At 44.3% G+C, this 27,401-nt stretch overlaps 1 protein-coding gene and 1 pseudogene across 2 annotated transcripts in view; one reads left to right on the plus strand and one right to left on the minus strand.

Moving 5' to 3' along the window:
- The window catches only part of MALT1 (MALT1 paracaspase), a 61,220-nt gene extending 34,766 nt beyond the window's left edge, over window positions 1-26,454 (minus strand). For both annotated transcript variants that reach the window (XM_049111269.1, XM_035699200.2), the window contains exons 1-4: window positions 26,054-26,454; window positions 18,139-18,305; window positions 7,144-7,265; window positions 542-701 (exon numbers count right to left, since the gene is read on the minus strand). In XM_049111269.1, coding sequence (XP_048967226.1) covers window positions 542-701; window positions 7,144-7,265; window positions 18,139-18,305; window positions 26,054-26,340 — 736 coding nt within the window. In that variant the 5' untranslated portion in view covers window positions 26,341-26,454. The remainder of the gene's footprint in view (window positions 1-541; window positions 702-7,143; window positions 7,266-18,138; window positions 18,306-26,053) is intronic.
- On the plus strand, window positions 5,905-6,481 carry LOC112644061 (40S ribosomal protein S11-like; annotated as a pseudogene).
- Window positions 26,455-27,401: the final 947 nt, after the last annotated feature.

Genomic DNA, 27,401 nt, shown 5'->3' on the forward strand with positions numbered 1-27,401 from the left:
ATGAAACAGCAACTCTAGAGGTTTTTTTTTTTTTTTTTTTTAATATTTTATTTATCATGACAGACACAGAGAGAGAGAGAGAGAGAGAGAGAGGCAGAGACACAGGCAGAGGGAGAAGCAGGCTCCATGCAGGAGCCCGACGTGGGACTTGATCCCGGGTCTCCAGCACCACGCCCCGGGCCAAAGGCAGGCACCAAACCGCCGAGCCAGCCAGGGATCCCCCAACTCTAGAGGTTTTATTCCAAAATGCGATTCTGTAATATAACAGTTTGGGAGGAAGCTATAGAGTGTAGAAAGAAAGAAAGAAGACTGTTTGCAGGGGCCAGCAGCAGGGCCAGTCGAAGGCATCTGCTTGTCTACATGTCCACAGAGAAGGGATTAAAGCACATGGGCTAAAGTGTGAGCAACTGGTGACCTTCTGTTGGTGGTAAGTATGTACCTGAGCTGCCAATACTGTTTGTGATACTGTGAAACTAAAGTAAACGTTCGAAATAAAATAAGGCAATTTCTATGCCAGTATTCAACTTCATTTATCACTTACCCTGGAAGCTTCCTGTTACTTCTGTGACATCACAAACATCCAGCTGTGACCACTGGCTGAATTCAAAGGTGAAATTATTATTAACTCGACAGACATAAAAGCCTGCATCTTTTACATGTACTGTGTTAAAAATGAGTTCTGATGCATTTCCGTTCGGAATCTGTGAAAGAATCAGTAAGAGAATGTAAATGAATGATTCATCAAAACATACCTTAGAGAAATGTGTCATGCAAAAAAATGTGTTGACTTCTTTGGAGCTGTCAAAAGCATACTTTTTCCCAAGTTCTAAAATATTTTTTGCTTAAAAAAACAAACATTTTGAATGATTTAAGACTAAAGTCTTAGAAATCCACACTCTTACAAATCCATTAAGCAGAGAGTTAAGCTCTCTCCCATTGATCTTCCAAAAACTAACAGAAAGTATCTGTTCTGTCATTTAAAACTATTCACATCTTAGTATTTAAAGAACCTACAACAGCAAATTTATAAGTAACACAGAAAAGTTAGGCTTGGCTATTAATTTCAGTTCTGGTCAAATTAGCTGTGAGTACATAAGCAAGATATTTCACCTTGGGACCCTACTTTTTCAGCTGCAAAATTCTGTAAGAGGATAGACCCCTTAACACTACTCTTCTTTCAGGGTCTGGGCAGAGTAGGGCTATGGAAAGCATGTCAGAAGACTACTTGTAGGGCAGCCCAAGTGGCTCAATGGTTAAGCACTGCCTTCAGCCCAGGGCGTGATCCTGGGGTCTTGGGATCGAGTTCCACATTGGCCTCCCTGCATGGAATCTGCTTCTCCCTCTGCCTGTCTCTCTCTCTCTCTCTCTCTCTCTCTCTCTCTATCATGAATAAATAAATAAAATCTTAAAAAAAAAAAAAAGAACACTACTTGTACCTGCATGAATAAACATGGTCAAGTATGGGAAAGAATGGCCAAGGTCTTCCCCAGGGCTCTGGTCACGACATTGATTTCTTTCTGCTTTGCTGCTCTCATCAATTTATAAGTGCCACTCACTTCCAGCACATTGCCAAGACGCTCAGTTGAGTGCCTTGTTATAGTACATTAGCTCCCTTTCAAAAGTACCCCCCTTCAAGTCCCAACCAACGGAATTCAACTCTCACCCCCTCAGAACCTGCACCAGAGGAAGAGCATTTTGCTGAAGACTTGACAACTCGGATGGCAGGCTGCACCTGGCACCGTGTTAATGTACTAAGTCTGCTTTCCTACTAGACTATTTATGCATACTTTCTCTCTCTCAAACCTTCTACAATCCTGCCGACTTCAGATAGAAACTCTCCTCTTCCTGCCACCTAATCACAAAGTGATCTATGTATCTCTTCATAACTGCTCTCTTCTCTCTGGTTAAAACAGAAAACACATCTTCCTAGCAAAGGCTACTAGGGCTTAGGATCTGTGGGGATCCACTCAGAACCCCAGAAGGTATGCAGCCTCATTCAAGCTGCAGACATTTGGGATGAACAGGTCCAAAAGGCAGCTTACACAGAGATCCCCTTATCTAACTAAAAGTAGACACTTCTGGGAAATGAGGCTACCATAAATTCCTTCTTCAGGTGGCTTTACTCAGGAAGGAGATGGAGAAAAAAACCTACCACAAACCCCCTCTCCAGGAGAGTTTTATGGTCATGAAAAAGATGGGAAGACCACTTATACCTGCATAAGGTCAAACTTCCTTATCTCCTGTTTATTCTTCTAGAAATTTCCTTGTAGTGCTAAAAGAAACCCATTTGTTCCTCTCTTAGAAGTCTTTCTCCCTCCTCCCTTTTCCCTACTAAATCAGGTATGTGAGGCTCTAACTTTAACCATTTATGGAGCTACCTCCTTTGTTTTTTTTTTTTTTTTTTTTTTTTTTTTTTTTAAACATTTTTTTTTTATTTTTTTAATTTATTTATGATAGGCACACAGTGAGAGAGAGAGAGGCAGAGACACAGGCAGAGGGAGAAGCAGGCTCCATGCACCGGGAGCCCGATGTGGGATTCGATCCCAGGTCTCCAGGATCGCGCCCTGGGTCAAAGGCAGGCGCCAAACCGCTGCGCCACCCAGGGATCCCGGAGCTACCTCCTTTGTAAATTCCCAAAGGAATAAACTTTTTCTCTTGTTAATCTGTACTTTGTCATTTAATTCACAAGCACTCAGAGACTGAACAGAAGAGGGCAGAGGGAAGACACCTGGGTGGCTCAGTGGTTGAGCGTCTACCTTGGGCTCAGGACATCATCCCAGGGTCCTGGGATTGAGTCCTACATTGGGCTCCCTGCATGGAGCCTGCTTCTCCCTCTGCCTGTGTCTCTGCCTCTCTCGCTCTCTCTCTCTCTCATGAATAAATGAATAAAATCTCAAAAAAAAAAAGGGGGGGGCAGAGGGAAACTTTTTCTTTCCTGCCAATCCCACCCTCTCTTACCTTGCTCCTGCCTTTTTCTCTCTACTTTACCATCTACTTCGTTTATTGTATCACTCTTGAAAACATACCCTAGTGCTTTTTATCTTAAATAAGAAAAAAAATCCCAAACAAATCTCCCTTGACCCACACTCCCCCCCTTCAGCAGCATTGAATGCTAACTACATCTTTCTTCTTTTTTCTTTTTTTAAAGATTTTATTTATTTATTCATGGGGGGCAGGGGAAGAGACACAAGCAGAAAGAGAAGCAGGCTCCTTACCAGGAGCCTGATGGGGGACTCAATCCAGGACCCTGGGATCACGACCTGAGCCAAAGGCAGATGCTCAACCGCTGAACCACCCATGTGCTCCTCTACCTTTTTTTTTTCTTGAAATAATTTCCCTTTTAGGCTTCATACCATCTTCTGTTGGATTTCCTCCCATCTCTCTTTTAGGTTCTTAGTCTCTTTACTGGTTGGTCTTCTGTAACATAAACTTTCATGGACTCCAGATATCCAAATTGCCTAGATGATTCACCTAAATGTCTAACAGGTGCTTTGAACTTAATGCTCCTAAAACCAAATCCTTGATTTACCTCCTTAAATCCATTTCTTTCCCAATCTTCAATACCTTGGTATATAACACGTCCCCAGATGCTTCAAGTAAAAAATCCAAGGGTCACCCTTGATCTCTTTCCCTTTTTCTTCACGTTCCACCTCTAACCTATCAGGTGTGGAAAACTCTCCGTCTAACATAACCTGACCTGGGCACTCTGCTCCCTCTCCATTGCCCTACTCTGGTCCACACTGTCATTCTTGACAGTCTAGTACAGGCATTAGCTAACTGGTCTTTCTGCTTTTCTTTTGCTTCCCTTCAAGTAGCAGCATTGTGTTTTAAAAACACAAATTCTATCGTGTTACTTCTCCTGCTTAAGACAGTCAGTGGCTTCTCACTTTAGATCACCCTGATATTCCTCATAGTTCTTAACTCAAAGAATTCTCTTATTTATTTACTGTTGCTCCCCACCGAGGGAGGCAGGACCTTGTGTGTCGGCACTTCGTCATCATGGCCTTAGATCATGGCCTGGCACAAAACAGGTGCTCGCCAAATACTTGTTAAACGAGTATCCCTTAAAATAACCCCGTGACCATAAAAGTAGTTTGACAAAACTTGACCTTGTGAGGGCTTTAAAATCTATTACAACTCTTTGAATTGAAGAAGTACTGCCCCCTGCCTACATTTTTACCTTTGTCAAGTCAGGGCTTACTTTACAAAAGACATGCTTTTTTTTTATCCTGGACTTTATTTTATTTTTTTTATAAATTTATTTTTTATTGGTGTATATTTGCCAACATATAGAATAACATGCAGTGTTCATCCCATCATGTGCCCCCATCAGTGCCCATAACCCAGCCACCCCCACCCCCTGCCCAACTCCCTTCCACCACCCCCTAGTTCGTTTCCCAGAGTTACGAGTCTCTCATGTTCTGTCTCCCTTTCTGACACTTCCCACTCATTTTCTCTCCTTTCCCCTTTATTCCCTTTCACTATTTTTTATATTCCCCAAATGAATGAGACCATATAATGTTTGTCCTTCTCCGATTGGCTTATTTCACTCAGCATAATACCCTCCAGTTCCATTCATGTCAAAGCAAATGGTGGGTATTTGTCATTTCTAATGGCTGAGGAATATTCCATTGTATAAGACATGCTTAATATAGCAAGTTTTATCTATTGTTTCTCCCTCAAAAGGCATTTATTAAGACAAAAGCAACTTTGCAATTGAGAAGATGTTACAGATAACTTTAGTTACCATCTCTTGAAAGCCTAGGTACGTGAAATGCCCTATTAAATTCTCATACCCCTGGAGGACAGAAATTCATGTCACTAATAATGGACACTCAGGGTTCCAACCCAGGCCTGTCTAGCACCAAAGCCTATGTACAATCTTTTACTGCAGGTCAGCCGCCCTACCTCACCTGTGTGTAAGGGATGGAAATAGGAAATTGTATAAAACCACACATTTCTTCTAAGGCACAGGATCAATTCCACTAAAGGAAAGATCATAATCTTAGAATAGCTCTTTAACTTAGTTTCAGGTTTGCAAATGTAGACCTAGCACTGCATTTGGAAGAAAGCTTAGTTATTTCACTAACAGGTTGAAAAGAATATGGAGTTCCTTCCTTCCTTCCTCCCTCCCTCCCTCCCTCCCTTCCTTTCTTATAGGCACACAGTGAGAGAGACAGGCAGAGACACAGGCAGAGGAAGAAGCAGGCTCCGTGCACCGGGAGCCTGACGTGGGATTCGATCCCGGGTCTCCAGGATCACGCCCTGGGCCAAAGGCAGGCACTAAACCGCTGCGCCACACAGGGATCCCAGAATATGGAGTTTCAAGGTACAATCTAGGATGGCAGGGGGAGAGGGCAGGTGGAGAGGGAGAAGAGAGGAGCCTACCAAAGTGAGACACAACCTGGGCGAGCCAGAGCAGTGGGACATGCCCAGTGGCAGAGCGGCTCAAAGAACTTTTAAGAAAAAAGAATTCCAATGTGTGATTTTGCATTACTTGCTGGAGGGTGCAGGGATACAGTATTTCTACAGGAGGAATAATGCTCCCCTCTCCTAGCTGGAATTTGACTTCAGAATCTACCATAATAGCCTACATTTTTTTTTTTTAAGATTTTATTTATTTACTCATGAGAGGCACAGAGAGAGAGGCAAAGACACAGGCAGAGAGAGAAGCAGACTCCCTGCAGGGAGCCCGACGTGGGACTCGATCCCGGATCTCTGGGATCATGACCTGAGCCAAAGGCAGATGCTCAACCACTGAGCCACCCAAGTGCTCCTAGCCTAAATCTTTTGATATAATAGTTACATGGAATGTTTAGAATAATCTTCTATTTGCCTTCCATGTCATCTTAAAAATACCTCAATTAAAGATTTTGATTGCCTTTTTTTCAGGTGGTCGGGAAGATGGTGGACATTTAGACTGAACATGCCTACCCAAAGGAGCCAAATCAGCTTTCAAAATAAGAAGAGGGATTGCTGGAGAAACTGGCAAAAAGACACTCCTACAGTACCATCAAAACTTTGGTCTGGGTTTCAAGATGTCCAAGGAGGCCACTGAGGGTCCTATATCAACAAGAAATGCCCCTTTATAGGTAATGTCTTCATCCGAGGGCAGACTGAGTCTGGTGTGGTGATCGGATGAAGACGCAGAGACCACTATCATCCACCGGGCCTTCCTCCACCACATCTGAAAGTACAACCACTCTGAGAAACACCATAAGAACACATCTGTGCACCTGTCCCCCTGCTGCAGGGACGGCCAGATTGGCAATACAGTCACGGTGGGCAGGTGCTGGCCTTTCAGCAAGACTCTGTTTCCATGTGCTCAAAGTCACAAAGACTGTTGGCACCAAGAAGCAATTCCAGAAGTTCTGAGGTTAGACGTCCACCCACACCGCCAAAGAAGATAAAGTTATTTAAAAAATAATTTGGTTGGAACATAACTTGCTGTAAGGAATTCTGTATGGCATGTTAGAATGTACTGGTGATATTTACTATTTTTAACATTGTTGTTCCAAGTAACCCTAATTTTCTACAATTTTTAAAGTCTTGAGAATTGATTTTATTATTGCTTACCATTTTTATTTTATTTCTTTAAAGATTTTATGTATTTCTTCATGAGAGAGGCAGAGACACAGAGGAAGAAGCAGGCTCCTTGCGGGCAGCCCGATGAGGAACTCGATCCCAGGACCGCGGGATCATGACCCAAGCCAAAGGCAGATGCTCAACCACTGAGCCAACCGGCATCTCCCCGCTTACCATTTTAAAAAAAAGATTTTATTTTTTTGAGAGAGAGGGAGCATGAGTGTGTACACATGAGCAGAGAGAGAGGGAGAAGCAGACTTTCTGCTGAGTGCAGAGTGCAAAGGATGTGGGGCTCCATCCCTGGACCCTTGGATCATGAAATGAGCTGCAAGCAGATGCGTAACAGACTGAGTCACCCAGGTGCCCTGCTCACCATTTTTTTATAAGACAACTTTTGGAATTGTCTTACCAAAATAATGATTATTGTCTACTTCGGTAATACCACAGCCAGGTCTATCAGAGCAAAATTCAAAAAAACACACTGAGGATAATGACGTTAAATAATTTGCTATCATTCTCTCTTATGACAGAGGAAGTAAAATACACTTAAAAACTTACCTCTTTATTCATTTTAAACCACTGATACTGTACAAAGGGATGTCCAGTTGCCCGGCAACATAGTTTCACAAACTGTCCAGCCAAGACTGCCTTTGATTCTGGGTTGACAGTGATCTTTATTCCTTTTAAAAAAAAAAAAAAAAAAAAAAAAAAAAGTTAAATTAAGTCACGGAAGAGAGGTTTTCCTTGTTTATATTTCTGAAACCAAAAAAAAAAGAGTATTTTGGAAATAACCTGTATATTCATCCTAGTTGTAAACTGCCCATTCATATCTCCTTCCCCATCAGATTGTGCATCTGTGAGTTCCAGGCTTTGTAAAAACAAGAGGAAAGAAACTCATCCACAGAAGACTTTGATCTACTGTACTTCCCATAACTGGGGGAGAAAATTGTTTGCCATATTTCTACAATTCTTAGAAATATTTTTTTCATGTTCTAACACCTCTGAAATCAGGATGCACTTTACTTATTTATTTTTTAGATTTTACTTATTTATTTGACAGAGAGATAGAGCATGCGAGCAGAAGCAGGGGGAGGGGCAGAGGGAGAGGGAGAAGCAGGTTCCACGCAGGGCAGGGAGCCCGACACGGGGCTTAATCTCAGGACCCTGGGATCATGATCTGAGCTGAAGGCAGACACTGAACCGACTGAGATCCCCAGGCGCCCCCTAGACGCCCCCCAGAATGCACTTTATAAGAGATGCCTGCTAGACAAGTCATGATGCAGTTCTCAGTGCCACCTCTTCAAATACTTGGTCCTAAATGTTCATACAGCTGGAATTTCAGTTGAGTTAGGTGCACTGTTCTAGGTATTGACTACTGAAAACATCTTCAAAATACATTTAATTTCAATGCTATGATTTAGCTTTTTTTTTTTTTATGATTTAGCATTAAAATAAAAATTAGGAATGCCTGAGTGGCTCAGTGGTTGAGCGTCTGCCTTTGCCCAGGGCGTGATCCCAGAGTTCCAGGATCGAGTCCCACATGGGGCTCCCCGCATGGAGTCTGCTTCTCCCTCTGCCTGTGTCTCTGCCTCTTTCTCTCTCTCTCTCTCTCTCTCTCTCTCTCTCTCGGTGTCTCTCATGAATAAATAAAATCTAAAAAAAAAAAAAAACATTCTGTATGCAGAAAGGCATGGAAACAGAACAGCAGGATAAATCTGACACATGTGATACACACATTTCTCATCTGAGAAATAACTACTAGCATCAAAACTTGGACAGCTTTAGGGACACCTGGGTAGCTCAGAGGCTGAGCGCCTGCCTTTGGCCCAGGGCATGCTCCTGGAGACCTGGGATCGAGTCCCACATCAGGCTCCCTGCAGGGAGCCTGCTTCTCCCTCTGCCTGTGTCTCTGCCTCTCTCTGTGTCTCTCATGAATCAATCAATCAATCAATCTTTAAAAAACAAAAAACATGGACATCTTTAAAGAAAATCCTAAATCAATTATGAAATTATTCCCTCACCCCACACCCCCCTCAATTACTCCCTTGGGGAAGCCTGCTGTCCTGTCATGGGGACACTCAGGCAGCCCTGTGGGAGGCCCAAACTGTAAGGGAAGAAACGTGGGACTCCTGCCAAGAGCCATTTAAGTGAAGCACCTGAGAAGAGGACTGTTGAACCCCAGTCAGCCCAGACGGCTGCAGCCCTGCCCCAACAGCTGGGGCCAAAACCAGAGCCCAAAACACCCAGCTAAGCCATTTCCAGGTTCTTAGCCTTAGAATTTTGTGAAGTAATAAACAGTTGTTGTATTAAGTCTTGGGTTTTGGGGTTATTTGTTATGCAACAGATAATGAACACACACTAAAAAACCAAAGTTAGGAAATTTGACATTTGCCAAGCTTACAGCACACAAAACTGGGTTAGTTGGCTTTCAGGAAGGAAGAAGAAAAGGTCATTAAAACTTGCAAAATAGAATTCCCTCCACCTAGTTTATTTTCTTTCCTCATCTATCCTGAATATGGTTAACAGAATCTTCTTCCTCTGTAAGCCACTAATCCAAAGGATCAAAACAAGATTACAATTGAAGAGGAGTTAATCCAAATAAGAGCAATCTTACAGTATATCAAAGATACTAACCTTTCCAGACAAAAATAGCGTATAAGGTAAAACAGGTATGTGAAAACCATTCCAGGAAGATACCAAAATAAATAAATATTTATTGCATACTTACTATATTTGAGGGTCTGAAGAAACCCTAGAAAACCTTTAGTAAAGGTTTTGCCTCTCAAAAAAGAATTTAAAACTTTTGCCAAGGGAGACCTCTCCTATTCATTAATTTTTTATGTGGATGCCAAGTTAGCACAATATGGAAGTAACAGTTCTTCTGAAACCTGTACTCTGTGTTGGTGGCAAAGTACATGTCAAAGACAGAAAAAGGGATAAGCACTCTCACTTTGGCTGGCAAATTCACAGCACTGCCTTTAACATTCCCAATGCCATTCTTTAGCCAGGAGAGACGTACGTCACAACTTCAAGATCAAGAGATTCTGATTTAAAAATTTAATGTGTGATAAGAAAGGAAAAAAAGTTGTAACAACAAAAGAAGAAAACAAATATAAATCTGAAGAATATAGGATTTGTGGCTAAATGGGCTTTCAAAATGTGGATGTTGGGACAACTGGGTGGCTTGGGACAACTGGGTGGCTCAGTAGTTGAGCGCCTGCCTTTGGCTCAGGTCATGATCCCAGGGTCCTGGGATCGAGTTCCACATTGGGCTCCCCGCAGGGAGCCTGCTTCTCCTTCTGCCTGTGTTGTGTCTCTGCCTCTCTCTCTGTCTCTCAAGAATCAGTAAATAAAATCTTAAAAAAAAAAAAAAAAAAAGATTCTCTCTTTCCCTCTGCCCCCACCCCCTCACACACTTTTTCTCTCTAAATAAATAAAATCAAATAAAACAGATTAATCCATGTCACTCCTCTGATTAAAGCCCTTGCCTGACCTATTGTACTTGGAATAAAATGCACACTTCTCATGTAGGTCACAAGGTCCTACATAAACTGGTTTCTCTAACTTCGTCCCTGCCTGTCCTCCTTGCTCCAGCCACACTGGTCCTCTTTTCAGAAGCCAACCTATTTTCTATTTTCTACTTTTCTGCTTACTACTCCTCTGCTGGATTTCCCCTCAAACCCCCCGATGTTTCATGACAGGCTCGTTCTTTCTCATAATCTAGGTCTCTAGCTTCTCTGGGAAACATCTCTAAACCAGCTACCCCCACCCCCACTTCTCACTTACATTCACCCCACTTTCTGGTCTTCACTGCATGAACCATCTGAAATCCCTGTGTTTTCTTGTCTGCCTCACCTACTAAAACAGAAGCTTCATGAGAGCAAGGACCTTGCCTGTCTTGGTCACCAGTTTACCCGACACCCAGAACAGTGCCTGGCACATGGTGACACAGTGAGTGTTCCACACGTATTTGTTGACTGACTGTGTTTCATCACTGTAATAAAAACTACTACGTCAGCAGTTTACTGACTGCTTTATATATGCCAGGTGTTTTGATCTTTAACTTTCAAAATAACCATATGAGTTAGACATTCATTAAATTTATGTTACTATGAAGAAAATGAAGTAATTTGCAAAAGGTCACCCAAATGACCTTGAGTAAACTATTTAACCTCTTGGAAACCAATTTTTTTCCCTTGTAAAATGGCAGAACTAGAATACCAATCTAGGTTTTCTTGAGCTTTAAAATCCCCATGCTTTTGTTTTAATCCAGCGAGTGATTTTTTTTCTCCACCTTTATCGAAGTATGCTTGACAAATGAAAGTTGCGTACATTTAGGGTATATCCTGCGATAATTTATTACATATACACATTATGAAGTGATTACCACGGTTGACTTAATTAACACATCTATCACTTCACATTAGCTAGCATTTTCCAGTGATTTTTTTAAAGATTTTTAAAAAAAGATTTATTTATTTATTTATTTATTCATGATAGTGAGCGAGAGAGAGAGAGAGAGAGAGAGAGAGAGAGAGGCCAGGAGCCCGACGTGGGACTTGATCCCGGGACTCTAGGATTACATCCTGGGCCAAAGGCAGGCGCTAAACCGCTGAGCCACCCAGGGACCCCCTAAGATTTTATTTTTAAGTAATCCCTATGCTCAACATGGGGCCTCAACTCACAACTGTGAAATCAAGAGTCACACGCCAAGGACGCCCGGGGGGCTCAGTCGGTTAAGTGTCTGCCTTCAGCTCAGGTCATGGTCCCGGGGTCAAGTCATGATCCCAGGGTCTGGGGATCAAGCCTGATGTTAGGCTCCCTGCTCAGTGGGGAGTCTGCTCTGGCCCCTGCCCCTGCTCCAGTGATTCTTTTTTTTTTTTTTTTTTAAAGATTTTATTTATTTGAGAGAGCAAGTGAGAGAAAGGAGCAGGGGGAGAGGCAGAAGCAGCCTCCCTGCAGAGCAGGGAGCCTGATGCGGGCCCAATCCTGGGACTTGGGGATCATGACCTGAGCCAAAGGCAGATACTTAACGGACTGAGCCATCCAGGTGCCCCCCTTTCAGTGATCCTTAACGCACCTCCCATGCTAATCTTCTGCTACAGTGAGCCTCTCTTACTGAAGGGAGAATGTCAGGCAGAGTGCAATGTCTCGTACCATGGCAGTGCTTATAAATGGACCACGGCAAATATTCTCTCCTATTATACAAAGAGACAAGAGACAAGAATGATGGAACTTAAAAGGCTTTCTCCCTAGAGTGTCTTACAAAGAAATGAATGACTTTAATGGACAAAGGATCCATACGGCCAGGATGTCCTAAAAGGTGTCCCTCCTTTGTGTGGGAGACAAGCCTACATGATTTCTAATGTACATTCAAGCTCCGTTTACACCTGCACCATCAATTTCAGTAGCCTAGTCTACAATAAGCCAGCGAATAAATACACGTATTTATTAACTTAATGCTTCAAAGACTGAGAATTGAAAGGCACAATGTGATTCGGAAACCGCCCTTGGTGAGTAGTAAAGACAAGAAGTCACAATACCTCCCATGCCTTCACCACACAAATTTCCTTCCTCCCACGTAGTGTTGTGCGGCAGGGAACCATGGTCAACCTGTAACCGCCCTCGCGGGGCGCCCACTAGTCAGAAGGTGCTGAACAAAGGTAAGGAAAGAAGATGGCACAGGGCTATGGAGGGTGTACCAAGGTACACAAATGAAAGTTCTATTTTAAAGGGTGAATGCACAGTTTCCTGACAAACAAGCCTATTTTCAGATAACATCTGCAAAGAAGTCAAAGAGGTTACTTGGTTTCCTGTAAGCCAGGGAGAATCTGAACTAGGTACGATGGAACATGAGGATCGTGCGTCCAACACACACCTGTGCAGATCACAGATTCATGATACCGAACAGTAAGATTAAAAACCCTGCTGGAATTCCAAAGCAGATAAATTAGGGTCATTCTTGACTTGACAGAAGGATTCACTACAGCTCCCCATTAAGTTAGCCTCTCTCAGGATGTATTTAAATATTGAGGTAATTTACAAACAGCTGTTCCAGAAACAGATCCACTGTATACACGATGGCACATCTGTCTTCAGAGGCTGCGAACCAAACATTTCTCTCCATCAGCTTCTATCTAAAACTCTTTCATAGTTATTCTGAAAATGTCTAAGTTTTCATTGAAAAGTGCCTCATACTGTCCCAGAATAAATACCATTTCTCTTTCTCCAATAATTTCCCTGCAACACAACCAAAGCATGTCCACGTATGACCCTCCTACAAGGCAGTTGACATTTGCCCCTTGTCTACACCTATCTCATCATACCCCGCCTGCTCCCACATTGCCCAGGGACCTGAAGAGCTCCACAGAGACGTTCCTTCGGACCTCATCACTCCCTTCCCCTCTCTCTTCCTCCTCCTTTGTCATTGCTCCCATCAATACCACCATTGCTTCTTCCACTTCTTGATATTTTCCTTTCAGTAATTTCTGTCACTCGCGCAATCAAAAAAATCCCTTATAAATGAGATCTAGGATGAGGACTTTAAAAAAAAAAAAGATTTTTAAAATTTATTCATGAGACCCACACAGAGAGAGGCAGAGACACAGGCAGAGGGAGAAGCAGAGTCCCTGCAGGGAACCCGATGAGGGACTCGATCCTAGGACCCTGGATCATGACCTGAGTCAAAGGCAGAAGCTCAACCGTTGAGTCACCCAGGTGCCCCTGGTATGAGTACTTTTTAATTTGGCAAGGACAAGAGAACTGCAGTCCATAGGTCAAAGAGGCAACTGGAGGAATAATTCATCACCAAGCTTCTGGAATGACCCAGCAATCTCTTAGCATGATGGAAATGCCACTGAGTTCAGGTTGGGGTCAGCAGACTTGGGCTCTAATCTGCTTTTGTCAATAACTCTGACTCTGGCTAAATGATAAACGCTGGAAATCTCATTTTCCACACAAATGTTTGCTCACTTTGAAAATTTAAATGTTCATAATAGCAGAGCTCTTGTTCCTTCACAGAACTGTAAAGATAAGATGGTTCTGAACTCAAGGTATTTTGGAAATTAAAGAATAATATTCAACAATCTTGGCTCCTGCCCCCCCCTTTTTTTTTAAGATTTTATTTATTCATTTGAGAGAGAGTGAGAAAGAAAAAGATAGAGTATGAGAGGGGAAAGGCAGAAGCAGATTCCTCGCTGAGCAGGAGCCAGACATGGGGCTCCATCCCAGGAGTCTGGGATCATGACGTGAGCCGAAGGCAGATGCTTAACTGACGGAGCCCCCCAGGTGCCCCTTGGCTCCTTTGTTAAAGACAAAAAAGATGTGGGGCAAGTGCAAAAATGCCACTTGAGGAGTGGCAGATGAGGAGACCCTGGCCAGAGTCTTCTCGTATGTCTGGAGAATGAAGTATTTTTTTGTTTATTTTCAGTTAAATCTTTATTTTTCTTTTTAAAATTTAAATTCAATTTGCCAACATATGGTATAACACCCAGTGCTCATCCCATCAATTGCCCATCACCAGTACCCCATCCCCCCACCCAGTCAACTACCTTTTATTTATTTTTATTTAAAGATTTTATTCATTTATTCATGAGAGACACAGAGAGAGAGAGAGGCAGAGACACAGGCAGGGTCACATCTTGGGCCGAAGGCGGTGCTAAACCACTGAGCCACCTGGGCTGCCCGTGATCTAACTTTTATATAAAGAAGGAAACAGGGATCCCTGGGTGGCGCAGTGGTTTGGCGCCTGCCTTTGGCCCAGGGCGCGATCCTGGAGACCCGGGATCGAATCCCACGTCGGGCTCCCGGTGCATGGAGCCTGCTTCTCCCTCTGCCTGTGTCTCTGCCTCTCTCTCTCTCTCTCTCTGTGACTATCATAAATAAATAAAAAATTAAAAAAAAAAAAAAAAAAAAAAAAAAAAAAAAAAAGAAGGAAACAAAATGAAACATCACAGAACTGGAGTTGGAACCTTGGGATTCATCTAACGAAACCCATATATAAAATGTTAATTCTAACTATCCCCTACTGTCTGGCCTCTGCTTAACTAATTTGGGGCCAGGGCATTACTTCCTTGGCAGCAGTTGTGTGATCTGCATAATTACATAACTGATGGAGCCTATAATCTACACTCAAAATGTTTTCACTTAAAAAAACAACAGGAAACAGGAACATCTTGAACTGCACATCGAGGCTCAACGACATTTGCAAAGGACAGAGATGCCAATGTCAGTTGCTTTGGGATCAGAATTTTTGATGCTTTAACGAGAAAATAAAGGTCTAAAAATCATTGTGGACTTCTGGTTCAAGCCATTTCAGCACACTCACTAACGCTCCCACTTCCCTCCAATTCCCACAGAGATGATCAAAAGAATAAAATAGGGAAGCCATCAGTGCTGAGAAATGGGCATGGACAGCATCCACACGCAAAAACTATAGGTGATTTCTGTAACATAAAGTACAGGCCAGATATACTGAGGATAGGGAGCAGTGAGCCATCCATGTGCTATGAAAAAGCCCAATTAGAAAGAAAGTAGAATAGAGAGAGGAAACCTCAATCTACGGGGTTCCTTCAGAAAATATATTGTGTCAGAGCCCATGGAGAGCAAGAATTTAAGGGTGAGTTACACTTGGCTTAGAGTCCATCCTAAGTGAGGGACCTCTGAGGCTGGTTCCTAATCAAGGGAATCGTTCTAGTTAGAGACAGGGGGATGCTGCCCCCACTATTCTTGGGCTACCAAAACAAATACACAAGAGAAACTCAGTTTCTCAGAAAAACAGAGAAACTCCTTATTACAGCCATCTCCAATGGCTCTCTCTGTAATTCGCTGCTGGCTTGTAAAAAATCAAAATATAAAATATTGTCAAAAATTTTAGGCAGATCATTACACATAAATAAACACAGGACTCAATTTCAGTAAAGCCCAGTGTCACTCGTGGGAAACAGAAAACGTGGAAGCCCGAGATCTTAGGCCAGTGATCCCACCACAACCAATGAGATGGGAAGCCTCTGTGGTTGCCTAGAGGCAACTCCACACAGCATCACTTCATGCAGCTCCTACAACTCTACCAAGTACAGAAGACTTACTCTCATTTTATAGACTTGGCAACCAACAGTAATTAGTGTACTTACTGAAAAAAGATAATGAGATATAGAAGTTATATTTACTTCCTGGAGAGGTTTCCTAAGTTTTCAGAGACCCTGCTTCTATGAAGTGTGAGAACTTAGTAGCTGAGTGCCCCAACTGGCAGATTTCAATGGTCACAATTCCTGGGTAACAGTCCAGGGAGTGGGGATATAAAAGTTAACAAATGTCACCTTATTAAGATTGGTGACAGACAATGATTTCATCTAGAAGGGCTGCATTAACAGTGGTTACTCCTACCCCATACCTCTTGGTATGAAGAGGCTAAGGAACAGATGTCAAGCATCCAAAACAACATGTAACTCAAACGAGGCATTTACAGAAGACCTATTATATCATCTACATTAGGCCTCGGGAAGCAGAGGAGGATCTTAAGAGTCTAAGTTTCCTGACTTATAATCTAGGGTCCTTTCCATTTGTAGCGGACTCTTAAGTTACCTCCTCAGCATATTATGCTGGCCCACTTTCGTTTGGTAATCCACGTAGTTTCTGGAAAGCTGACTCAACCCAACTTCTCTCCTGGGTCTAAGCCAGCAAATGGGCACATTCCATCTCCTTCGCCACAGTGACAGGTGTAGGGACAAGCATGTCATTGAAATTAGTTAGCAAGAGTGAATCTTTTTTTTTTTTTTAATTTTTTTAAATTTATTTATGATAGTCCCAGAGAGAGAGAGAGAGAGAGAGAGAGAGGCAGAGACACAGGCAGAGGGAGAAGCAGGCTCCATGCACCGGGAGCCCGATGTGGGATTCGATCCCGGGTCTCCAGGATCGTGCCCTGGGCCAAAGGCAGACGCCAAACCGCTGCGCCACCCAGGGATCCCAGCAAGAGTGAATCTTATTATGATTTTTGCTGGAACAAAGATGAATGCAAGGAACAGTCAGGAGAGCTCTTGCAACTATGTAGAAAGTCACTCTTGGAAGGAAGCCAAAAACAAGAAAGGAGGGGCAAAGATGAAAACAAACCAATTCTTTGAAAACAGGGCTGTCCTCAGCCTCTCTTGAAGCCCAACCTGCTTCAAGACTTTTCAGTTAGAAGATTCCGGAACCCCAGAACTGACAAAGATCTAAATTATAATTTTAGGTTCCCCATGTTAACTTCAAAACATTATCACAAATAAGCCGGTTATGTAATAAAAACTGCATACATCAAAACCATGTAAAATAGAGAGCATGAGTCCTTAGACCATGGACCTCTCAATCTTGACTGGTTTCTCTGCTTCTAGTGGAACCTATAATGGTGAACCAAACCCCTGAGAGAGAAGGTCTGCGGTGCTGGTGCCATCAAGTGACTTAGATCACATGGTTTCTCCTGCCTGACACTGCTGCAGCAGACCAACTTTATCTGTCATTGTGGAGACAAGGGGCTGTTTCCTATTCCTCACACCTGACCCTGGAAGTGAAAAATCTCTCAATATTGGTATGATCAGAAGAAAAATCACGGTTGAATCAATCAACATTTCAAAAGCATCATGTTGGTGAAATACTTAAACAATAAACATTTATTATATATGCTTTATCTCATTTGTCTACATATTAATACATACTTATTTTTTTGGCTGCATTTTTTTCTTCTTTCTTTCTTTTCTTTCTTTGATTCTTTGTTTTCTTTCTTTTTCTTTCTCTCTTTCAAAGTAAACTCTACCCCCAACGTGGAGCTCAAACTCACAACTCTAAAATCAAGAATCACAGGCTCTACTGACTGAGCCTTGGCTACACTATTTCAACACGAGTTATAGAAATCTTACCCGTAGAGGCACCTGGTTGGCTCAGTAGGGTAAGCATCTGCCTTCAGCTCAGGTCATGATCTCAGGGTCCTGGCATCGAGCTCCACATCACTGCTCGGCAGGGAATCTGCTTCTCCTTCTCCCTCTGCCCCTCCCCCACTTCATGCTCTCTATTTTGCTTTCTTTCTCTCAAATAAATAAAAATCTCTAGAAACAAAAAAGAAATCTTACCCCTAAATAATACTTTTTTTAAGTAGGCTTCACGCCCAACGTGGGGCTTGAACTCACGACCCTGAGGTGAGAGTTGCATGCTCTACCAGCTGTGCCAGCCAGGTGCTCCATCCCCTAAATACTTTAGCATGCATCTCCTTGGAATAAAGACATTCTTCTATAGAGCTACAATACCATTATCATATGATAATTCCCTAATATCTAATACACTTGTTAAATCCAAATGGTTTTACAAGTCCCCAAAATATCATCTATAGTTGATGCTTTTGAACCACAACCCAATAAATATTTATGCATTATACTTGTTTTTCATGTGTTCTTTAGTCTCAACCTGGAAGGAAAAAATGTTTATATTTTCCAAAAATATTTAATACAATTCATTGTCAAATGAGATATCTTCCTCTACGTTTGTCTACACAAACTCCTGGAGAACAGACCCAAGAGAAGAACCTACCTGGGGGGCTAAGAAGCAGAAGAACCTCCGTGTGCTCCATAGCCTGCAGGAAGTCACTCAGTTCTGTGACCGTACAACCTTTCTCACCCATCAGCTTCAGTAAACATAAGCTTGGACTTCCTTCAGGCTCCAAGACCTTAAGAGAACACTGCTCCAAGTCCAGACAACTGCAAACAACAGATTTAATTCAAGTCAACAGGATTCTCCAACATGATATGCCTGCTACATGTCTGGTATGAACTTCTGTAGGGATAAACTGTAAGTCACCGGTGCAGTTATTTACGTTATGAATGCTCCTGTCCTTTCCTTCTTCTGCCATCATAGAGGATTCCTCTTTATGCCCTTCTCCAACTCAGCTCCTGTGACTACTAAATTAGAAAATGAGAGAAATCTTGAAACAGGATAGAAGTTTGGCTCTGATGTCAATAAAAATTTTTATCTAATTTGGGAATACTGATTAGAAAGACCAGATACCTTTCTCTACTCATTCTTCTGCCTTTATAAAGTATAATATGACCCAAGAAAGAGGCATTTTGAAAAATGAAAAAACTTAATATACAGTATTTTGTATTAGCAAAGTAGTGTGCTTACATATATATTCAATATGATTAAAGATAAGGAACAGTGTTTGTTCTGCATGATATCATTTTTATTAGTAAGAATATATATTTGCTCTTATATGTACAGAGTTAACTTTGACAAGATAGCCAAGAAGCCAGTAGTAGTAATTCTCCTACAGAGGAGAGCCAGGGCAGCTGGAGGATTCACTTTTTACTATAAACTCTTGTGTACTGTCAAATTTTTCTTACTATGTGTCCTCATTTTTTTCAACCGTTTTTAAGACTAGCAGTACTACTAACATTCAAAGTACTTCTAAGCATCTAGAAATACCTTAATACAGGGGCAAGACAAAATCTGGTCTGTGGGTCAAACCCACCCAGCCACCTGATCTTGTAAACACAGCCTCACTCGTTCACATACATATTTACAGTGGTGGATGGCTGCTTTCCGTTGTAACAGCAGAGGTGAGCAGTTGGTCCACAAAGCTGAAACACATGGACTATTTAGCTCTTTGTAGAAAAAGTTTGCTGACCTCTGTCCCAAAGAACCTACTCTCTGTCTCACTGTCCTTTTGTTAAAACTATTCTTTTAACTATCACTAATTTTTATTTTATTAATTTTTATTTAAATTTAATCTGAGCTAACACATAGTACATCATTAGTTTCAGATGTGGTTTTCAATAATTCATCAGTTGCGTATAATACCCAGTGTTCATCACATCACGTACTACCACTATTTAACATACATATACCATTTCCTTTTCAATGTCATTGTGTTCAGTAGGCATATACAAGGTTAGAAAGCCAGGTTAAGGTCAGACAACAGAAAGTCATAAATAACAGGACAAGAAGTATGGACTTCAACCATTTCATAGGAAGAGAAAGCGTAAGTATGAAACATTCAAGAGAAGAAAAACAAGAAAGTTAAACCAAACAATCAAAACAACAAAAAAAACCCCCAAAATCTTCCCAAAGAGACATAACCAACAACAAAGGCCAAAGCCTTTAGATAATCTCCATGACATACTGCAGAATTCGTACCTCACACACCTTTGCAGCGACCTCTCCCTTTCCTGCCAATTTAAATTATAGTCCAATATATAAACTGTAGAGTCTCTGTGGAGTTCACCCAGACCACACAAGTCCCCCAAACACACGTCAGAGTTGCCTCATGGTGCTTATCTTACATATTAAAGGTTGGCAAATTTCAGTAAAGTACCAGAGGGAAAATATTTTAGGTTTTATGGGCCATACAGTCTAGCGCATGTTTTTCTTTCCTGGCTTTTGTTTTGTCTTACAATTTTTTAAATATAAAAATCAATCTTAGCTCATAAACTGCAAAAACAGGCAGTAGCCCAAATCTGGCTCAGGGACTGTTGTTTGCAGACCTCTGTTCTCTATGTCTCAATTAACACAATTTTGCTTTAAAACTGTGTGCTTTTCTTTCATAGGCATGTCTTCTCTACCTAACCAGATCGTAGTACTCCTAGAAAACAGAAACCCCATATTTTAAACCCCTCAATACCTAAAATCTGCCTTGCCCACATTCATTATTTGTATCTGAATGATTATGGAGTGAATTTCAATCATAATTAAAAAGGCTGGACGACTAGATGGAAGGAGTCAGATACAACAGTATCACAGCTGTGCCAGATGCATGGTGAGCAAGTTTTTGTATGACTTGGAATTTTTTTTTTGTTTAAGAGAGAGAGAGAGAGAGAGAGTGCGCACAGGTGCACAGGTGTGCCCATGCATGCAGGGGGTGGTAGGGTAGGGGGAGAGAGGGATAGAGAGAGAATTGTAAGTAAGTAGACTCCATGCCCAGTGTAGAACCCAACACAGGGCCCAATCTCATGACCCTGAGATCAAGAGCTGAGTCAAAATCAAGAGTTGGACATTTAACCAACTGAGCCACCCAGGTACTCCTGAATATTCTTAATCCACATTCATTTTGATCAGTTTTATTAAAAGGCTACCATAGCATTTATATTAACGGTCAAAGTTTTAAATTCTGTGGTGAAGTTGGTAATCTCATAACTTTAGGAAAAAAATGTATTCAACCAAAATAATTTCAATCCCAGATCATCTATCTCATAGGATTATTAGAATTAAATTAGATAATCCATGCTAGAAGTACTTAGAACAGTGACTGGCAAAAAACAAGCATTCAATAAAAGGGAGTTCTTGGGGGATCCCTGGTGGCTCAGCGGTTTGGTGCCTGCCTTCGGCCAAGAGCGTGACCCTGGAATCCCGGGATCAAGTCCCGCATCGGGCTCCCTGCATGGAGCCTGCTTCTCCCTCTGCCTGTGTTTCTGCCTCTCTCTCTCTCTCATGAATAAATAAATAAAATCTTAAAAAAAAAAGGGAGTTCTTATTATGCAGTAGAAATATGAGATATTAAAAGAACATTAATTTCCTAATTATGCTGATTTCTGAAACTGTTTTAGGTTTTCCTTAAAACTGTTTTTAAGTAGTTACTAGTTTGGTAATCCCGATCATGTTGTTCAAGGCCTCTTGTCTCTAAATTCACTAGGTTTTCCTTTCTAAGTGTCTCAGATTTATGTGTATATTCAATACCCTATTTTTGTTAAATGTGACTCATCATTACATAGGTCAACTGTTCCCAAAATCTGGACTGTAGACTAGTGGCAGCATAATCTGAAGTCCACGGTAAAATGATAAAAATAAGGACTATAATGACCGCCTTTTACTTCAAGATGGTCTTTCCTATATTTTTAGTGTTAAAGTGTCCTTTCTTTTATGGAATAATGGTGACTATGATGACAGCAACAATGAAAGCTGGGGATGGATGCCTGCTGGTCCTCTATTCCGTAAAATTTCCTTTCATTAGTTCCTGTAACACCCAGGTCAAGAAACCAGTATTAGAGACAATAGAAGGATTACTATTCTTTTAAATAATTAGAATTAAGATCTATAAAAACAAGGATGCTGTATGATATATATATATATATATTTTATGATTCAGAAAGGTAGTCAGAATCTGGTACATAAAATTCAGAAGCCATCTCATCAAATGCAGCCAAGTGATGCTTTGATGTTTATACTGATACAGAAGAAAGAGAAAAACAGTTTGACTTCTTTCTTCCAAATGAAGAAAGAGGCCAAGCTGAAGTAGACAAAAATTTCCAATACAAGAGGCACGGGAGAAAAACAAGATTCTGTATCTCCTTTCCTTTTTTACTGACTTTCCGCACGGGCCCTGGCTTTCAGCTAAGATGATGCCTCTACATACCCAGACCGTTTCTTTCCTTTTTTAGTTACATTCCTGTAAGACTATACTTTGAAGTGGTTTCTATCAGCCCTAATTTGGAATTTCTCATTTAAGTTGAAAGACTATTACCGAAACAAACGGGTTTTGCTTTTAAGAAAAAGTTATTTATCTTCACTATAAAAAAATATATACCCAAATAAAACACATCATGCATCCCTTAGGGTACAAATCATGACCCCGCTTTCAGGTTCTTTTGCTTCTCTTCTTGGAACATTTACTCTTTGAAATCTCTATTCATTAACTCAGCAACTACTCATTAGTCATCTAAAATAGGCCAACCATTTTTTCTAGGTTCTTTAGGATACTGTAGCAAACAAGACAAAATTCTCTATCAGCCTGGATTTTACTACTACATATATATATACACACACACATGCACTGGCAGGCAAAGAGAGAGGTGTGTGTGTGTGTCCATCCAATGGTCATAAGTGCTCTGGAGCAAAAAAAGGCAAAGCAGGGGAATAAGTAATGCTGGAGTGGACGTACTGGGTGTTTTTAAATAATGTGATCACTTAAGACCTCATTGAAGGAGGTGACTTGTGAGCAAACACTTGAAGGGGTAAAGGAGGGAGTCAGTTCACCTGTGGAGACTATCTCAGATGGAGGAAACAGCAAGTACAAAGACCCTCCCGTGTTCAAGTCAAAAGCGAGAAAGCAAGTGTGCAGAGAGCAAAGAAAGGAAGACAACAGCGTCCAAGAGATAGGTGGTTAGCTAACTGGTGTTTTTATCCTGAAACAGAAAAGCAGTTAAGGGGTTTTGAGCAGAAGAAGGGGAAGACTCGACTGAACCTTTTAAAAGTAGTAATAATTCTCACTGCCATGCTGAGAACAGCCTGGGGGCAGGGGCAAAGTGGGAGAAGGCAGGCGGCTCCTGGAATGATCCAGGTGAGAGAGGCTGGACTCCGGATGCACAGGAGGTACAGCAGACGAGGGTCGCTGATAACACGGATGTGCTGTGTAAAAGCGGAGTCGGGGCTGATGGTGAAGTTTTGGGCCTGAGCGATCGGAGGGGTGCAGTCGCTATTTCCCGAGATAAAGAAAACTGCATGAGAAAGAGGGCTGTGGAGGAAGATGTGCTAAGTTTTGGAGGTGATACGCTTAACGAATCCAGGGGGTTCAAAGCAAAGATAGGAACCGAGTAATCCACCCTGAGACTTAAGGATACACCAAGAAGGGGACTGGGTGAGGACGTGTAGGCGGAGACACAAGGCCTGAACCCTACAGCACTCCAAATTTCTGACACTGAAGAGACAGGAGAAATTTGTTTCAGCTTTTCACAGGTTCTCATGCTTATAACTGTGTGAGGGCAGAAATCTGCAGCTGAAGACGCCTTCTGTGCAGCAGGTGCGCTGTGATGGGTCTCCTTGGCCCGCATCCCACAGCCCCCTTCCAAGCTCTCTGCATGGAGTCCAGGCAGCAGGAGAGCCTCCTGAAAGTTCTGGCACCTCCCGGGCTCCGAGGTCCCACACCAGCACACAGTTTACGTAGCTTGGCCAAGACACTCGGAACCTGCATCTAGCTGCACTGACAGCAAAGGCTGTTCAGTAGCAGGGTGGTTAGGAGTGGAATTAGGGCTGAGGTTGTAATTAGGGCATTTCCGTGTGCACACGGTCGTGGGAAACTAAAGCGTAAACCTGGATGGACTCTGAGTCACCCAGAATCATATGAAGACATTTATTCCTAATCCGTGAGAGACCGTTCAGGATGGGCTCTTGTGGTTGATTCAGTAAATTCTCATCTATTTGAGGAAACATGTATAGAGTCAGAAAAAAAGTGGAAAGAAACAACAGGCAACCTGTGAAGACCTTAGGGAAAAAGTCCACATCCTTATGGGAACTGTGGTCCACTTGGACCGTCACACTTTAATTCCTCGATCTCACACTAGAGAAAAATATCTTTGGGATTTTCTGCTATCATAGATGCTCTTCTAGCACCAGTATGAAATTACTCTGAAATAGCTTTTTTTTTGGTTTTACATAGAGAAAAGCGTCCCCAGCTTACCTTGCTCCTCAGATGTCACTCTCCAGCCCCTTAGTTTCCTTCTGTTATGCCAACTTAATTCTGATTTTGTTAAGTATATGACTTTAATGTTCTCCTATTTCCCAGCCTGCAGGGGTGCCCCCACTCCCACCATCACTCACCTATTCTGAACTAATCTTCACCAACCTGGAAGTCTGGTGAAATCCCATCTATTTCTTTCTTTCTTCTTTCTTTTCCCTATCCGTTTCTTTTCAGACCTCCCACCCTGGAATTTGCCGGGTTCTAGGAATATATGCACTTTGTTGCCTGTCACCCCTTGCGAGGCTGCTGCCCTTCTCTCCATTCTACCTTCATCAGAGATGTGGCCTCAGACTTTTCTATTAGTTTGCCAAACGAACCATTCTGTAGCCTTTGGGAAAACCCAACTGGAGGCTTGGGGAGGAACACTGAGTGTGTGATGTCAGGTATCCATCACTTTCTGATTCCATCAGCCAAGCTTCTTCAGCCGCAGGGCCTTCCTTTCTTTTCTTTCCTCCACTGCCAAATTAGGAGTCCTCATTCCCAGGCCCTCCTCAGCAGAGTCCAGAGCCTTCTCTAACTAGCATACGAATCACAAACTAACCAATCCCAGATCTGATGATCTGATCTCCAAAGAAGAAAACACTTTTCTGTTGTTAAGTCTAGAAATTCAGAAACCTATGGACCTAATGTAATAGTATTTTGGATTTTTCTTTGCACAACCACCTCTCCCTAAAAGAAGCATGTTTTTTGTTTTCTTTTTTTTTTCCCCGGAAAAGAAAATTGTGCCATCTGTCCGCTCAACTTTGTGAGTTTACCACTTCTTAATTCCAACCTCACATGTGGCCAAAGAACCCTAAATCATCATGACCCCAGTTTAACCCCAAACTCTGAAACTCGAGGTTGTTGTGAGGGTTAAAGTAGATAACACATGGAGATGCTTAGTGCGTTAGTATACTCTAAGTGTTCAATAGATGATAACCTATTGTTATCATTACATCCCACACAGCGTTTTGGACATGTTATTTGTGAATGCCCCAGAAGAACAGTTCATTACTAGGTAGGCCCTTGTGAATAGGAATAAAATATTTGTCATCTTTTTATCCTCTGGAACTTCCAGCTCATAATAGGCCCTGAAAACAAACATAACTGTGAATGAATGACTCCCCTTTCCAAAGTATTTACTCCAAAGTGCCTAAGACAGGTTCCACGCATAGAACACAGAATCTTCACTGATGCCTCCTGTTCTCAAGGAGTTCATCAAAAGCGTAGAAATAATCACAGTACAAGCCAAGGTTTAGTCACATAAGGAGTTACAAGAACTTCTCAGGGATTCCCAGGCAGACCAAAATCCCAACAACGGTATAGAGGAGCGGTTCAAAGTGTGGTCTGGGCATCTCTCGTGCAGTTCCTGGGACCCTGGCACCGCAAGGTCAAAACGGTCTTTCACAGGAACACTGAGATGCTATTTACCGTTTTCATCTACCTTCGGAGGAAACGTACACTTTGGAGCATCCGGCGTCACAGGGCCCGGGATACAGCGCGGCCCACTGAAGGCAGCAACACGGAACAGGGACCCGACGTGCAAGGGACCTTCCCAACCTAAAGCAATGCCTCTTGTCTAACTACTTTTTGCCTGTTTTGGAAAAGCCTCTTTTTCCAAAAAAGAAGAACACGTCACTTCTGTGAACATGTAACGGATTACTCTTTTTTAAAAAGTCAGCATACCTAACGCTTCGTGTTCGGTGTCCACCCCGGGTATGCGGGCGGCAGCCGGAACGCGCGGGCAGCCCCCTCCGGGGTCCTCGGTACTTGCCGGGTGTAAACCAGCCCCGACACCCCACGGCGGCAGCTCCGGGCCCGGGAAGAGGCCCGCCGTGCTGCGTCCAGCCCCGTCCCTCGGGCCCGCGAGGAGGGGCCCCGGGAGGTCGGTCTGATGGAGGGAGGCGGCGAGTCCCAGGTTCGGCCTTTCCCCCCACGGCGTCTCCCGCGGGCCCTGCAGGCGACCCGGCCCGCCCGCCTCCCCGCCCCCGCCGCCCCCGCCGCCCCGCGCCCCGCCCTCACCTGAGCCGGAGGCGCCCCCGGCTCCCCGCCACCTCGGCCAGCCTCCTCCAGCCCCGGCCCTCGGGCGCTCGGTCCAGGCTCCCGCCGAGCCTCCGCAGCAGCGGCTCCGGAAGACGGTTGAGGGTCGCGCCGCCCGGCGCGGGGAGCGGCGGCCCCGAGGGCGCGGCCGGGGGCGGCTGCGAGCCCGGGGGCGGCGGGGCCTGCGGGGCCTGCGGGGCCTGCGGCGGGGCCTGCAGCAGCTCCCCGCACAGCGACCCCGCGAGCGCCGCGCCTCCCGCCGGCCGCATCGCCGGCCTCGGCTCCGCCGCGCCTTCCGCTCGCCCCCTCGCTCGCCCCGGCGCCGCGGAGGCAGGGGCGGAAGGACGAGCCCAGCCGCGCCGCACCGCTCTCCGAGGAGGAAGCTCCGCCGCCCGCCCGCCCCGCCGACACAGCTTTGCCGGGGCCGCCGGCCGCTGCGCCCCGCCCCGCCTGCTGCGCCGGGGGCGGGGGCCGGGATGGGGCGGGGCCTGGGATGGGGCGGGGCGGGGCCTGGGCGGGGCGGGGCCGCCCCCCTGTGCGCGCGGCTGCGGGAACCTGGTGCTGCGTCAAGGGGGCGTGGCCGGGGCGGGGCCTGGGCTGGGGCGGGGCCGGCCCCCCGCGCACGCGGCTGCGGGAACCTGGCGCGGCGCCGAGAGGGCGGGGCCTGGGGCGGGGCCACTCCCTGCCCGCTAGGCCGGGCGCTGCGCCGACGGGGCGGGGCCTGTGGCGGGGCGGGGCCTGGGCGGGGCCACTCCTTGCGCGCTAGGCCCGGGTGCAGCACCGAGGGGCGGGCCTGGGCGGGCCTGGGCGGGGCTGAGACGCGCGGCTCCGGGGCGGGGAGGTGGGGTCGGGGCTGAGCGGGAAGGACCGGGTGGCTGCCGCCGGCGGAGGAGGCGGTGGAGGCTGCGCCCGGGCGGCTGGGCTCCGGCGAGGGCGCCCGCGGCGTCGGGGCTTCCCAGGCCGTGGGAGGAGGGTTGCCTCGCTCGGGGGACGCGGGGAGGGCGCCCGGCTCCCCAGCGCCGGCCCGGCCGCGCTCAGCTGACTCAGGGACTCGGTGCGGCCCGCGGCGCCACCCGCAGCGGCGTTGGGCAACCTCAGGGGAGGCTTCCTCGTTTAGGGTTTGATGTGTAGGCATTGCTAAGGGAAGTGGTTCCTAGACATCAGATACCTAATGGAAATTTGCTCGAAATCTGTGCCTACACTTTTTTTTTTCTTAACTGGATGGCAGATCTTGCAAATGATTGTTTTTAGCAGGAATGGTCTGGTTTCCTCCGAGTCAGACTGCCCCCCATTGAAGACTGTGGAGTAGCCTGGGGCAAAAGCAAGCAAC

This window comes from Canis lupus, chromosome 1 (genome assembly GCF_003254725.2).
Source record: "Canis lupus dingo isolate Sandy chromosome 1, ASM325472v2, whole genome shotgun sequence".
Lineage (NCBI taxonomy): Eukaryota > Metazoa > Chordata > Mammalia > Carnivora > Canidae > Canis > Canis lupus.